This window comes from Equus asinus, chromosome 13 (assembly GCF_041296235.1).
Source record: "Equus asinus isolate D_3611 breed Donkey chromosome 13, EquAss-T2T_v2, whole genome shotgun sequence".
In the NCBI taxonomy this organism is placed as follows: domain Eukaryota; kingdom Metazoa; phylum Chordata; class Mammalia; order Perissodactyla; family Equidae; genus Equus; species Equus asinus.
The window spans coordinates 45,359,666-45,376,102 of record NC_091802.1 but is presented as its reverse complement, the minus strand read 5'-3'; the positions used below and the strand labels follow the sequence as shown (position 1 = coordinate 45,376,102).

The window sequence follows — 16,437 nt, the reverse complement described above, 5'->3', positions numbered from 1 at the left end:
GGCGCGGATATGGCACCGCTCGTGAGGCCACGTTGAGGTGGTGTCCCACATCCCACAACTAGAAGGACCTGCAACTAAGATATACAACTATGTACAGGGGGTTTGGGGAGATAAAGCAGAAAAAAAAAAAAAAAAAAGATTGGCAACAGTTGTTAGCTCAGGTGCCAATCTTTAAAAAAAATAAAAAATTAAAAAAATAAGTTTGAACTTTAAAAAAAATTTAAAAAATAAAAAAATAAAAGTGGGAGTTCATAAAATCACTCAGGGAGAGCATGTAAAATAAAAGGAGCAAATAGTTCAGGGTTGGATTAGTTAAGGAATGAAGGGTTAGCGAGGATATGGTCACTTTTAAACTTAATCCATACAATTTTTATTCTACATTCCAACTACTTTCCCCAGACAAATATCCTGGCTTCTCTGTAAGTAACACTTGGTATCAACAAGGAAACATATTGATAACTTTAAATTTTAAAAAATGAGACAGCACTTCTTTTTACTTTAGGAATAAGTTCTATTCTAAGATACTCAGATTTCCTTTTAGCATCAAATAATTCTTATTTCAAAAATTCTCATATGTAATTTCACAAGCAAAGCTCTGCAAAAAGATTCAGTATTAACTACAGTGCTTACCATTAACTGGTAGGTTATCTGTTAGACTTTTAATCTCCTCTTCTGTGAGCTTGCTTCCCATCTTTTCTAGAACAGTATTGATTTTACATCTTTCAACTTTCCCTCCTTAGGAAAGAGACATAAAGAATAAGAAAAATTATTAAAATATGAGAAATACATTAAATATTAGAAACATATTAATGCTCTGTGTTACTATTTACTAAAAATGTTTTACTATTAAAATGAAAAAAGGATAAGAAATAATATATTTTTCAGTACTATTTATGCTGCTTTTAAACATGAGTACCAAACTTTATTTTAATATTGTATTAAAGAACCTTAAACTTTGCCTTGGTGAAACTTTGGTCAAGAAATAATTTATGAAGGAGTTTTGCAACTTAAGCTAAAGACAACTAATCAAATTTATAGTAGAGAAGGGTTTTGAGAAAATTCTCAGTTGCCAGAAAATTTGTACTGGTTTCCAATGGAACTTTGAAATTATCCTACACCTAGTTTATCCATGCTGTGAAAACAGTTTATGAACATGGATTTTTTGGTGAATATTTTAAATAGAAAGCTATTTGCATTAGTAAAAACCAATATATAATAACTACTTGGGATGATATCTAAGAGGACTTTGGCTAGAAATACTCTGAAGTTGAAGCAAGAGCTGGAGCTGGGAGTGAATGGAGAGGAAAATTTATTATTAAAATCATAAAACAAGAGCCCCAGAAACCAGCAAAGGTATATAGATGGGGAAATAGAACTACAGAAAGACTGAGAAATCAAGATTCTGGCCGTCATTGCCCCATTTTCAATGTGACACTCGATTTAGTTGATAAAAACTAAAGTTGTTATAAAATGGGCAGTACCATGGACAACTTCCACATTAAATTTAAAAATCATCCTGCTGCCGCTCTTCCCAAGGGCCTAGGAGATCCAGGCAGCATTCTTCCTGTGGCAGGAGACTCTCTCAAGAGGTGCCAAGTGGCAGGGCTTCTAAGCCTTTTTCATTCTCCTTATGCTCTTTTTTTTTTTTTTTTTTTGGACTAAGGAAGAAGGAAGAGGGAAAGCAAAAGAAAAAATAAAAAAGACCCTAGCCACAAGCTTGTGTCTTTGCTACATATTTTTCCTTAACTGGATCTCACTAAAAATACATTCTATTTAGAAGAACTGTAACAAACATTAACTTATGGATTTAATTCTATCAGAAGATCATGTCCAATCTTTCTGACAACAGGCAGAAACTACTTTTTGTTTTCTTTGCTTTAATTAATTCTCAGAATAGCTACCTATCACTCTCTTATTTTGTTGCATCTACCTAGAATTCAAATTATACTTTGAGGGTTAAGTTCTGAAAATGATAAGAGAATGTGGAACCTCCTACAAAGATTTAAAAACTCCAGACATTACACAGTAAAACATTTAAAACGAATGAAGCTAAACTTAAAAATCATTCATAGAAGAGTAGCTTGATTAAAACTCTAATTATATAAATTTAAACCTTAAATCTTGAGTTACTTGTTACTCACCTTTAAAAGACTTCACATCATCCAACAATCTATTTTCACAGATCTTCCCAGCAGCTACAATGCAAAGCACAATTTACATCAAATAAAATATGATGTAGATGTTCATAAAAATGTACATATATTCCATAATTTCAGGAAGAATTATTTATTTGCTGAATAATTATGTTCTTTTCTCCTCTTCCAGTTCAAGACATACAGAGAGGAAATGAGAACTATTTCAGCATGAAAAATTAGGTGATTTTAAACACCCAAGACACCTGTCCATAAGCTCTGCTATACTGATAATCCTTTGTTTCTTCTTTGACCTCTTCCACCCAATCCTTTTGAATCTGTCATCCCATCAATTTCTTTCATTTTCTTTATGATAGTTTTGTCATTGGCTAGAAGGGACCATATATGTGTTTATTCTCTGATGGCCTGATTTATGGCTAAAAAGAGCAAAAGGGTATCTGTAACTTAAAACTTAGTTCTAATTGTTTTAAGTATTTTTTTAAATGCTAAACAGAGATGTTTAAAAACTTCTCCCATAGTCTCATAAAACTAAGCTCTCAAGAAGGCAACAGAGGCACGTCTGAGGCTTACCATCAACTGGCAGCATTTTTAGCAGCTCCATTTGTTCTTTATCTGTTAGCTCAATACCCATGTTGCTCAGAAAGTCTGGTAGATACTGCACATCAATCTTTTGTCCTTTGAAAAAATGGAAATGTTATCATTTAAGAATTTTGTAAGGGGCCGACCCAGTGGCGTAGTGGTTAAGTTTGGTGTGCTCCACTTCAGCTGCTGGGGTTCGTAGGTTGGATCCTGGGTGCGGACACACACCACTCATCAAGCCATGCTCTGGCAGCAACCCACATACAAAATAGAGGAAGACTGGCCTGGAGCCATCTAGCACAAATGTTAGCTCAGGGCCAATCTTCCTCAAGCAAAAAGAGGAAGATTGGCAATGGGTGTTAGCTCAGGGCCAATCTTCCTAACCAAAAAAAGAAAGAAAAAAGTAAAATAAATAATAATTTCAAATAACAATTTAATAATTTTGTAGAATAACTATTTCAAATAATGATTTAAGAAACACAAGTTTCTTCTTGATTTGAACAAGTTCAAATGCATAATAAGATATATCCATCTATACAGAACCAAAAAAGGATCACGTTTCAAATTTATTTAAAAATGCTGAAAAGTGTGATCCCCTAATATTAGGACAGGTCAAGGTAGAGAATTTTACTTTACATTTTACTTGAATAAACTGTCTGGTTAATTAAGATTTCAGAATCAATTCATTTATACATCTTACCAGAGTCCTGTGGATTTAATTTTTTTTCTGAATTATGTGCTTTGTTCCTTGTATTGACAGTAAAAACTCCTTATCTTATTGTTACTTGATCTATTCTGTTTTGAGAGTCTTTAAATAATATATACATTTTTAATTTTATTTACAACCTGCATCTTTATTTAGTAGTATCTGAATTTATTTATTTTTTATTTTTAAAGATTTTTATTTCTTTCTTTTTTCTCCCCAAAGCCCCCCAGTACATAGTTGTATATTCTTCATTGTGGGTCCTTCTAGTTGTGGCATGTGGGACGCTGCCTCAGCGTGGTTTGATGAGCAGTGCCATGTCGACGCCCAGGATTCGAACCAACGAAATACTGGGCCGCCTGCAGCGGAGCGTGCGAACTTAACCACTCGGCCAGGGGCCAGCCCCTTTAAATAATATTAAAATGAGTGATATTGTGAGTAAAAAACAGTCTCTAGAAAGCTTACAAATTGTTAGTAAGTTATAGACATTAACCACTATTTATAAAGGCAAACTAGTATGGTAGAAGCAAGTGTTTCATCACAAAAGGTTAAATAAAACCAAAATTTACAAATCAAGAATAGAATAGTACGAAAATATTATTGACTTAAGAAAATATACTTCTGCATAAAACCTGGGTGTCTTAACTCTATAGTAACTTCCCACTCACCTGTAAAAGCTTTTAATCCATCCCACAACTTTCTTATCTCAACTTTCTCATCTGCTGCAAGAAAAAATACAAATCATAAAAAGAAATAGACCAGCACATGCTTCAGTGTTCCCTCATTTAGAAACAGGTACAACGATGTCTGTTAGTCACACATCTTTCATGAATATTGTGAAATGAGAAAAAAGTAGTATCCTTGGATTGATTTAACCCCTTTGGAAGAATTCAAAGAACTGATTATGATTCATGTGTACTATTTATGAAAATAAAGCAATATTTCTTTGCACTCAAAAAAAGAGAAATACAACATAAGACTTAGAAATAACGTGAGACAGGATAAACTTCCAACAACATGTGTATACTACAGAGTGTTCCCTACTTTACCCTCTGCATGAGAATATATCAGACTAAATAAGTGAAGTATGGAAAAGAACAATTTCAACGACCTAGTTGTGATTTAATTCTGTAAGAAATGAAGCCAACACCAGTCAAGGGATAAAATTTGAAGATCACCTCTTTTCAAGGGTATACTTTTAAGGTTTAAGACACTGAAGAACTTTTATTGCTTAGATCAAGCCACTACAACAGGATTTAAATTTGGTATATCCTATAGTCATATTTCAACTTGGATTTTAGCAATTATCTTATCTAATGAGCTTTCACTCAGAGTTTCTCTTTATTTTAATAAACCCAGACAGATTTTTTTACCTCTTTTTGGGTTGAAAAATTACTAATTGCTTTGAAGTCAATTTCTTCACATTAGGGATTTTTTAGGGTTATCATACCATGCAGACACTAATAGATTTTTATACAAAAATATTTCCAATTTAACATTTTTTAAAAATTTTGTTTAGTTCATTATAGATTCTTATATACTTGTAAGAAAAAAATTAGTTATGCCTTGGACATTTCACCCAGTTTTCCTCAACAATAAAACTTGTAAAACTATAACATAATTATATAAATATAACATCACAAATAGAATATTGACATTGACACAATCCACCAGTCTTATTTAGATTTCTCTAGTTTTACTTGTACTCATTTGTATGTCTGTGTGTCTATTAAGCTCAATACAATTTTATCACTTTTGTAGGTTCATGGATCCACTACCACAGTCAAGATACACAACAGCTCCAATATCACAAGGATCCCTTGTGTTGCCCTTTTATGACCGGTACTTCCCTGCTGCATCCACTCTCCATCTGACCCCCTATTCCCAAGTGACAATCATTAATATACCCACTATTTAAAAAATTTTGTCATTTCAAAAACATTATGTAAATGGAATCATACAGTACGTAACCTTTGAGATTGGCCCTTTTTGCTTAACATAAGGCTCTGCAGATTCATCCAAGTTATTGCAGTGTCAATAGTTCATTTATTTTTATTGATAAATAGTATTCCATAGTATGTAGGTGCCACAGTTTATTAAATCATTCACCTGTTGAAGAATATCTGGACTGATTCCAGCTTTTTGCTCTTATGTTCATGTTTAGGTTTTTGTGTGAACCCAAGTTTTCATTTCTCTGGGATAAATGCCCAAAGAAGCAATTGCTGGATCATATGGCACTTGTGTATTTTGTTTTTTGAGAAACTGCCAAACTGTTTTACAGAGTGGCTGTACCACTTTACATTCCTATCAGCAAATATGAGTGATCCACTTTCTCTAGCATTTTCATCAGCATTTGGTGTTGTCACTAGTTTTTATTTTAGCTATTCTGATAGGTGTGTAGTAGTATCTAATTGTGATATTAATTTGCGTTTGCATGATGGCTAATGACATTGAGTATCTTTCCATGTGCTTATTCTCCATCTTTATGTCCTCTTTGATGACATGTGTTTTCATATCTGCCCCACACCATTTTCTAATTGGATTCTTTGTATTTCATATTGTTGAGTTGTGAGGGTTCTTTATGTATCACAGATGCTAGTCCTTTGTTGGATACGTGCTTTGCAAATATTTTTCTCCCAGTCTTCAGTTTGTCTTTTCATCCTGTTCACATGGGCTTTCACAGAGTAAAAGTTTCTAATTTTGATGAGATCTAATTCGTCAACTTTTCCCCATAATATATGGTTTTAGTGTAATATATATTTTTAAAATTAATTTATTTGTGACTTGGTAACAAGTATACACTCATTAGATTAGCTAGAATTGGCAAAATGCAAACACATTTACTTATACACTATTATTGTAAGGGATATAGATCAACAAAAACTGGGATACTGCTGATGGAAATATAAATTGCAATTTGAGATTATATTTGTAAAATTAATTACTGGCCTACCCTATGACCCAGTAATTCTAGAGGTGTATACTCCTATGTATATATACCTACAGAAACTCTTTGACATGTGCTCCAGGAGGCATACACAAGATTGGTTTTGGCAGGACTGTTTGTAATAGTGAAAAACTGGAAATAATTTAAATGTCCATTGATGGTGAGAGGTATAAATAAATCATTGTATACTTACACAATAGAATATTATATAGCAATGAAAAGTATTACCATAGTTGTATGCAACAACACAGATGAGTCTTAGAAACATAATAATTGAGGAAATAACAAGATCCAGAACACTTGTCACATACTATAAGATAATATTTATAAAGCTCACAAAGCAAGCAAATGTATTAAAAGTTTTATTTAGGAACACATACGTACATGATCAAACTAAATTATTTTTTAAAGCAAGGGAATTATAAACACAACGTTTAGCATAGTGGTTACTTTGCAAGTGGATGGCAGAGGGATGAGATGGGGGAAGAGTACATATGTAGGTATAAGTTCGTGGCAACGTTCTAATGCTTAGGCTGTGTAGTGGAATCATGGCTTTTTATCTATTAACGCTTTATAATTTATCTATGTATGTATAATAAAACAATTTTCTGTTTCAAAATATTATATTTTAAAACATAATAAAGGAATAATTACTTTCGAAATAATATAGACTATTAAAAATAAATGGATACCTCTACAAAAATATATTCTGGAAATATTATATATTTTATATCAGGGTACAGTAGTAATCAATGGCAAAAATTAAATAACATGGCATATGAGTAGAATGAGCAGGTTTAAATAAGCACTTTAGCCTAAGGAATTTTCCCAGGTTAGTCTTCATTGTTTTCCTCATTTGTGATGGAATTACCTTGTGATTCAATGCACTTCAAAGTGTGTCTCTAGCCCAGTACGAGACTGTTGAAGCCCAGGAATATAGCCCTTGGATCATGGAGCTTGATCCAGAAGAAGGGAATCATGCAGCTTCATAGAGAGAACATGCCATGCATGCTGGCCTGAATCTCTCATTGTCCTTGACCTTATGATAGATATCAGGTTCTGTTATAGCTTATGGCAAAGAAATGTGCACCAAACTTGTCATTCTTTCCTGTTCCTTTTTTGTCTTCTTGTCTCATGGTAATTGACTGGATGAAGTGGGATTAGTAGTAGTGGAAATGATCATTTTAACAGATAGTTGAAGTCATTTAAATCATTCTTCACTCTTAGCATTCTTTCTTTCTCATTCTCATTTTCTGTATATATTTTTCTCTAACTTCATTTCATTGTATTTTCACTCTTCTGTCTTCTGATTTGTTTTCTTTCCTCCAACTTTTCCTGATCTGATAGTGGACCTGAACAAATTCCCTTCTCTACTTAGGGTTCAAGTGAAACAAACTGCATCATGAACTGATGGAAATGATATGAAAGACATAATTAGCTATTCATTATCTTCTGGATTCTTTTATACTTTTTTCAAAATGCTTACCTATGCCAAATAAATATTTTAATGGGTTGATTGATGCATATGGGAAACCCCAGATCAATCTGAGTAGCTTAAAAATATCTTTAATGCTCACCATCAGTGGGCAGGTTGCGTTTCAGATCCTTAATTTCTTCTTCTGTGAGGTTTAATCCCATGTTCCCCAAAACTGCGTCCAGTTTATTCACATCAATGACCCCTCCTTGGGAAATGAGAGGAATATGAGCAAAATCTGATGTATTCAAAGCTCCTAATTTCTGTATATTAAGGTTATTTTCAGCGTGAATATCAAGGCTTCATAGTACAAAGAGGGTCAATAATGGAGTTAAAAACAGAACTTTCTTAGTTAGTGTGATGACAGGTTTACAAAGCATAAATTTTAAAAGGGTTTGAGTCACTATTTAACAATTCATAGAGGGATCTGGCAGAAAAAGTGATGAGGTAGGAGAACACAGCTTCCCTGTCTCCCCATAAAGATCAACGATTGGACAGAAATCCATGAATAAAAACAGCTCTGGAAGATCTCTAGAGTTTACTTACAAAGTTTTAGCAACACAGTGGAACCAAAAGACCCAGAATAATTGCACAAGAAGAGAAGACAGACAACTTCATTTTACCCGCATCATTCCATCCCACAAGCTGGCATTGTTCAGTACCAAGTAACTTCTCAGCTAGAAAGAATTCCTCACAAGGAAAGACCTAAGTGAGTGACCAGCTTCTCCAGCCTCTCAGGACACTGTGCAAAGACCCCGCTTCCATTTCACCCCACCTAGACTGGCAAAGTTGAAACATATAGAGCCATCTAATAAAAAGGAAGAAAAGCAGAGGCTACTGTTAAACAGACATAGAGCAGGAGTGATCAGTTGTGGTTCACAGAGGCATGCTCTGCCGATCATCTCAGCAGATTTCGTCACTGACGAAGCCATTTGTCAACAGATCTCTGCAGAATCCCAGCTGATTTCTCCAGCTTTCGCCCCATGGGTTCAGCCTGAGTCCCTCCACACTCCCTCTCTACCTCTCCATTCTCCCACCCCCCCCACCGCCAGCTGCTGCAGGAGCCCAGGAACCACCCTAGCTACCATCCAAGTTCTGTGTGGTGGTACAAGTGTAAGATTCCAGCTTCCTGAGTCCCTTCCTGTCCCTGTCAGAACCTGGGAACCACACCTACAGGCAGCTCAGGCCTCTGCAGCTGTGCAAGTGTAAGATGCCAGCCTGGATCTGCCTAGCTGTCCCTGACTGCTGTGCCCATGCTCAAGTGGCTAGCCACTCCAGTTGTGCACCTCCACACCACTGGCCTGTAGTATGTCATTGGCCTCCCCTGCAGTGTGCCTGCCAGGGCGAGAATGCGAAGCCACTCCACAGGTAAGCTCGCTAACAGCCAGGGTCCCTGTAGCTACTTGTGGGCTCAGATCAGGCCCTGCCTTTTGTCACTGCCTGGCACCACTGTACCCACCTGTAGCTAGCCTCTCCGGCTGTGTACCTGCATGTCCCCAGCCAGACAGTGTCATCAGCCTCCACTGTAATGTGCATGGACAAGGGGAGAGTGGGAAGTCATGGGAAAGCACGCCAACAGCCAGGTCCTCTGCAGCTGCCAGTGAGTCCATAGTTGGCCCCTGCCCTTCTTACCTGCCTTGGTCCCCATCACTACATGTATGTCTGCGACTGGACGCTACCACTACATAGACACCTACAGCTGACCTCTGCAGCCGAGTGTGCATACACCACTGGCTCAGGCCACCACTGCTGCCTGCTCTGGTCCCTAGCTGCCAGGCCTGGAGGCACTGCTAAGAACCCCAACAATGCCTGTAGCCACTGTGGACCCCCCACAGTGCTCACCAAGGACCACATAGTTGTTGATACTGTGGACTACAACAGTCTGAGCCTAAAAGACACCACACCTCTTTGGACTCAGTACTGCCATGCACCCCTGCACTTGGCACCCCTTTACCACTAGACTCAGGCCCATGGTCCAGGGCATGATCCAGCATGCCCCCATCCAAAGATAAAAAGTTTCCCTTACCAAAGTCAATCCATAAAGTCTGAAAGAGGTGACTGTTTCTTCAAATGTGCAGACACCTATGCAAGGCTACAGGGATCATGCAGAATCAGGGAAACATGACTCCACCGAAAGTATACAGTAAACCTCCAGTTTCCCAAAGAAACGGATATGCAAGAATCCATTGCTAGGATGGAAATCCAGACCAATAATGAGGAGGAGATTAAATCAGTAATCAAAAATCTCCCAACAAAGAAAAGCCCAAGACCAGATAGTTTCACTGGTGATTTCCATCAAACACTTAAAGAAGAATTAATGCCAATCCTCCTTAAACTCTTCCAAAAAATTGAACAGGAGGGAACACTCCTAAATTCATTTTATGAGGCCAGTATGACCTTGCTACCAAAGCCAAATAAGGATACTACAAGAAAAAAAGACTACAGGTCAATATCGCTGATGAATACAGGTACAAAAATTCTAAACAAAATACTACCAAACCAACAGCAAATTAAAAGGATCACACACCATGATCAAGTGGGATTTATCCCTGGGATGCAAAGATGGTTCAGCATACGCAAATCAATAAATGTGATACATTACATTAATAGAATTCAAGACAAAAATCATATGATCATCTCAACAGATACAGAAAAAGCATTTGACAAAATTCAACATCTTTTCATGATAAAAACTCAACAAATTGGGGACAGAAGGAACATATGTCAACACAATAAAGGCCATATGTCATAAACTCACAGCCAATATCATACTCAATGGTGAAAGTTGGAAAGCTTATTCTCTAAGATCAAGACTGCCCACTCTCACCACTCTTATTCAACATAGTGCTGCGAATCCTAGCCAGAGGAATCAGACAAGAAAAAGAAAAAAAATCCAATACAGAAAAGAAGAAATAAAATTTTCTTTGTTTGCAGATCATATGATATTATAAACAGGAATCCTAAAGATTCCACAAAAAAAATGCTAGAACTAACAAATGAATTCAGTAAAGTTGCAGGGTACAAAATTAACATACAGAAAACAGATGTGTTTCAATATACTAACAACAAAACATCTGAAAAAGAAATAAAAAAGACAGTCCCATTCATGATAGGATCAAAAACAATAAAATACTCAGGAATAAATTTAACCAAGGAGGTGAAAAATCTGTACACTGAAAACTACAAGACTTTGATGAAGTTACACAGAAATAGAGAAAACAATCCTAAAATTGGTACAGAGTCACAAAGACCCCAAATAGCCAAAGCAATCCTGTGAAAGAACAAAGCCGGAGGCATTACATTTCCTGATTTCAAGCTTTTCTACAAAGCATAGTAACCAAATAGCATGGCGCTGCAATAAAAATGGGCACGTAGATCAATGCAATAGAATTGAGAGCTCAGGAATAAACCCATTCATATACGGTCAACTAATATTTGACAAGGGAGCAAGAATACTCAATGGGGAAAGTAGAGTGTCTTCAACAAACAGTGTTCGGAAAACTGAATAACCACATGCAGAAGAATAAAATTGGACCCCTATATTATACCACTCACAAAAATGAACTCGGAATGGATTAAAGACTTAAGACTTGGAAACAGAAAACTCCTAGAAGAAAACATAGGAAAAAGTTTCTGACATTGGTCTTGTCAGCAATTCCCTAGCTATGACACCAAAAGTATAAGCAATAAAAGTGAAAATAAATAAGTTGGACTACAGCAAACTCAAAAGTTTCTGCACAGCAAAAGAAAAAATTAACAAGATGAAAAGGCAACCTACAGAATGGAAGCAGATATTTGCAAATCATATATGATAAGGGGTTAATATCCAAGATATTTGAAAACTCACGCAACTCAACAGCAAAAATAACAAAGAACGCAATTAAAAAATGGGCAGAGGAACTAAATAGACGTTTTTCCACAGAAGACATACAGATGGCCAACAGGTATATGAAAAGATGTTTAACATTACTAACCAACAGAGAAAAGCAAATCAAAACCATAATGAGATACCACCTCCCACCTGTTAGAAAAGCTATCATCAAAAAAGACAAGAGATAACAAGTGTTGGTGAGGGTGTGGAGAAAAGGGAACCCTTGGGCACTGTTAGTGGGAATGTAAATTGGTACAACCACTATGGAAAGCAGCATAGAGGTTCCTCAAAAAAATTAAAAATACAACTGCCATATGATCCAGTATTCCCACTTCTGGGTTTATATCCAAGGGAAATGAAAACAGAATCTTGAAGAGATATCTGCACCCCTTCTTTACTGCAATATTATTCTCAATAGCTAAGAAATGGAAACAACCTAAGTGTCCATCAACAGATGAATGTCCAGTCATGAGAAAGAAGAAAATCTTGCCATTTGCGACAACATGGATGAATCTTGAGGGCATTTTGCTAAGTGAAATAAATCAGACAGAGAAAGACAAATACTGTATGATATCACTTAAGGGGGAATCTAAAAAAGCTGAATTCATAGAAATACAAAGTAGAATCGTGGTTACCAGGGGCTGAGGGGGGGGCAGGGAAAATGGGGAGATGTTGGTCAAAGGATATAAACTTCCAGTTATAACAAGTTCTGGGATCTAATGTACAGCATGGTGATCATAGTTAATAATACTAATCATACTGTATTATATACTTAAAAGTTGCTAAGAGAGTAGATGTTAAATGTTCTCACCACAAAAAAGAAATGGTAATTATGTGACATGATGGAGGTATTAGCTAATACTATGGTGGCAATAATTTTGTAATATATAAATGTATCAAATCGACACAGTTGTACATCTTACATTTACACTATATGTCAATTACGTCTCAATAAAGCCTGGGATAAAAAACAATTCATAGAATGGCAAAAATAATTTAATACTCTAACCAATAAGTTCGTTCTCTTCTTTGTTTATTTACCAAATTAGTTGTTTCAACTCTTAATTAAATTCTCTGAATAATTTACATTTAGTTTCACTGGCAGACAGATTTTGTTATTTTCTTTTCCATCAAACAGGAGGAGATTTCAAAAATTCTATGTGGAGATACTTTGCCAACAAACACATCTATATAGGAAGATTGGAATGGCATCAAAATGTATTTAAATTGGCAAGATTCACAATTTAATATCTAGGAAATAGTATATATATGTCTCATAGATTCATCTGACTTTTCCTTATGCTTTTCACTTACCATTAAGAGACTTCAAAGCACCTAGTAATCTCTTCTTGTAGACTTTTTCATTAGCTACAGGAAACATATAAATCAGGTCACACACAAGTGAGTGATATGGAAAGACACCAAGAGAGCAAAAGCAGAATTTAAGGTAAATAAAATTTGTAATTTTCTGTAGAAAATTTCTGATTTACTTTGAAATATTTTTTAAAAAATGAAATAACCATCCATGCAGCCTCTCTATTCAACTTTAAACACTCAATTTTATATTCTTTTTCAACACTCTAATTTCTCTTTTCATCTCTTTCACTTAATTCACAGTTTAACTTTTAGATTTCCCTCCCAAGGGAATTCCAGGTTACAAAAGGTATTTCTTAACTGTATAGCAGGATGTGTGAATAAAGGAGTAGCTGATTCCCAAACTATAAAATATTTGATACAATTCCTTTTAAGATAAAACTTGGTCATTTTCTTTTTTCTTTAAAAACAATTTATAATTATAAACTTCTATGAGTTTAAATAAATGTATATATTGGATCATATCATATATGGGTGTACTTTTTAAATCTAATCTTTTGTTGTTCTTTTTATTATTATTGCTTGAATTCCTCCTTTCTTTTCTTCACCCTCCTATCACAACCCCTAATATCGCAGGTAACTCATGTTAACAAATTATAATGTATCTTTACATTAAGCATGTGTATACATGTATGTGTTTTGAGTGTGAGAGTTTGTGTGTGTGTGTATGTGTGTGTATGATTATATAGGCATGGTATATTTCATGCCAAACGATTTTAAAAAGTATTATTTTCTATGCTATCAAATTAGAATGCTATAGAAATTCTCACAAACAAAACAAGAAATATATGCTCCTTATAGCCATATTGATATTTTAAATCCTTACCATCAAGTGGCAGATTTTCTAACAGCTTCATAAATTCCTTATTTGTGAATGTTATGCCCATCTTTCCCAAAACATCTTCCACGTCACTGACATCAACCTCTTCCCCTTCAACACAACAGAAATAATGACAGATTGGTATATTGAGAAATGCCTAATATTTCAAAAACATAAAAAATAATAATTGGTGACATTCAGTTTAAGCTACAATAGGAGCATGAGCAGAATAACACACTGAGAACTGTCCAACATTATCATTTACTGTCAGTGAAACAGAATTTCTTCCTTACTCTTAGTAAAATGATAGAAATAATGATGTGGTTTACATGACGCAAATTAGGATATTGTAAGTATATGATCCAAATATTAGTCTCAATGATAAAAGAATCTTTATGAAAGTTTTGCTGTATCATTTGCTGTGTTAATTTAAATTTTGGCTTTCAAAATTAGAAATAGTGACCATCATTGGGAAATATTCCAGAAATGAAAGAAATCACTACCAAAACATTACATTAGAATTTTTGTGCTAAAATGCAGATAATCTAAAATAAAATTCCAGGTAATTACATACAAATATTTAATCAATACAAAAGAAAATGACAAAATAAACAAAGGAAAGATGAGAATATATAAAAATACAATTTAGAATAAAGAATTAAGACATTAGATTTATAGTAAATTCTAACTAACCTGTAATAGTTTCCACTGTATTCACTAACTTATTGAGATGAACCTTCCTATTAGCTATAAGAAAAATAATAATCAGAATATGGAATACATTGTAAAAAGACACAAGAGCTAAATTAGGAAATAGGTTCAACCCGAAATTTTATCTCAGTCAACTAAAAATTTATAAGCAATGGATGACAAAAATTCATTCTTTGTTGCTAGAGAGTTGGCTCAAGAAACCACTTTCTCTTAGTCTTATGCTTGAAGGAATGTTAGAATGGGCTAATGTTACCAGGAATCCTTTTTTCTGATACAAAAGTAATATCTCTCCAAGATTTTTGTTAAAAGAGAGACTTTCACTTTTCATCTTTTACTAATACTTTCCTTTAGTTATTTCAACTACTAACTTGAAATGGCTAGTGACATGTATGGGTGTTTTCAATCTTTTGTTACCAACATACCTATAAAGCTGTGATAAATATTTCGACCTTTTAATCTTGGGAAAAGAAATCATTAGTTGGAGATAGAGAGATATGGAAACTTGCATTGTTCCAATACCAGGAAGGATTGATCAACCCCACGAGGGCCAGCCACATAATTTTTGGGGCAAGCGCAAAATGAAGATACATTTTCATTCAAAAAACAGGAAAAAAGTCTTGTCCTTTCTCCTACAGTCTCTCTCTCAAACTGTCAGGGTGTTTTTTGTTTGTTTGTTTGAATATGCTATTTAATATTGCCCTCTCTTGGGCGTCGAATACTCTTGGGGCAAGTACAGAACCTCACAGGTGTCTTGTGCCCAGTTCCACTACTCACTATGCATGGAGCCCACCTGCAGGGTTCCCTCTTCTGCCTTCTGCCAGATCTACACACCTGAAAGTTCAATCAGGTATCCCCCTCTCCTATGCGCCTGGAACCTTAACTCACTGGGAACAGTAGACTTTCAAGACTACTGGAAGCTTCATGTGGGTACACTCTGGGTATTTAGAAGGGGATATAGGCCAGAAGCTTGACTCTGCCAAATGCACTGTGGTGCTGCCAGCCCAGAATGGGAATGGCTGCCACCATGTCCTGACACAAAATGCCTTCAGGTGTGTATGCCCAACACCAACCCTCCCTGCACTCATGTCCAGGCAATTGTTAAATGAATTTATACTTCCAACCGGAGATAGTTAGTGATTTCTTACTCCTTTTGGTCAGTCTCTCCACTTACCATTCACTCATCAAGTATTGAAAGCCTGTCAAATAAGTGAAAGAAAACATGCTAGGTAACGGGAATACAATATGAATCCAGGTATGGTTCTTGCTGACAAGAAGCTTTCAAGCTTTAGCAGAAGATTTATATAAAGACTTCTGTTTGTAATATGATATGGTAAATGATAGAGGTATATAATGAAAAATGAGAAGCCACACAGAAAAGGATAGGCTCTTTGAAGAAAGTTAATCCCAAATTGAGGACAATTTTTTAGAAGAGTATGAATATCCACGTTATAAATATGTGAATATATTTGTGGAAAGGCAGAGAGTGAGATGGGAGAGGATATGCAATAGGATGCTATAGTATTAAGTATTAGGTAACAAGCAGCATTTACTCATTTGTGGAAGAAACTTTTATTAATACTCTGTTAAATATCAGGCACTACACTAGGCACTGAGAAAGAATACTGTGGATGCTTAAAATAGCAGTATCTGTATTCAAGCAGCTCAGTCTGTCATGTGGAGATAGATACATAAACAGACATTTGCTATCAAAGAAATGATAGCAATTTTTTATTGAGCAAGTTAGGCGACATTCCTGTTACCACCATAGAATGCAGTTCATATCCAACGTGGGTTCAGATATTTCA

At 35.3% G+C, this 16,437-nt stretch overlaps 1 protein-coding gene across 1 annotated transcript in view; it reads right to left on the bottom strand.

Moving 5' to 3' along the window:
* LOC139040098 (uncharacterized) overlaps positions 1-14,765 on the bottom strand; it is a 41,084-nt gene extending 26,319 nt beyond the window's left edge. Inside the window, exons 1-8 of the mRNA XM_070483927.1 lie at positions 14,615-14,765; positions 13,928-14,032; positions 13,042-13,095; positions 7,960-8,064; positions 4,104-4,157; positions 2,724-2,828; positions 2,142-2,195; positions 631-735 (exon numbers count right to left, since the gene is read on the bottom strand). Of these exons, the coding sequence (XP_070340028.1) occupies positions 631-735; positions 2,142-2,195; positions 2,724-2,828; positions 4,104-4,157; positions 7,960-8,064; positions 13,042-13,095; positions 13,928-13,988 (538 nt within the window). The 5' untranslated portion in view covers positions 13,989-14,032; positions 14,615-14,765. The remainder of the gene's footprint in view (positions 1-630; positions 736-2,141; positions 2,196-2,723; positions 2,829-4,103; positions 4,158-7,959; positions 8,065-13,041; positions 13,096-13,927; positions 14,033-14,614) is intronic.
* Between the last annotated feature and the right edge of the window lie 1,672 nt (positions 14,766-16,437).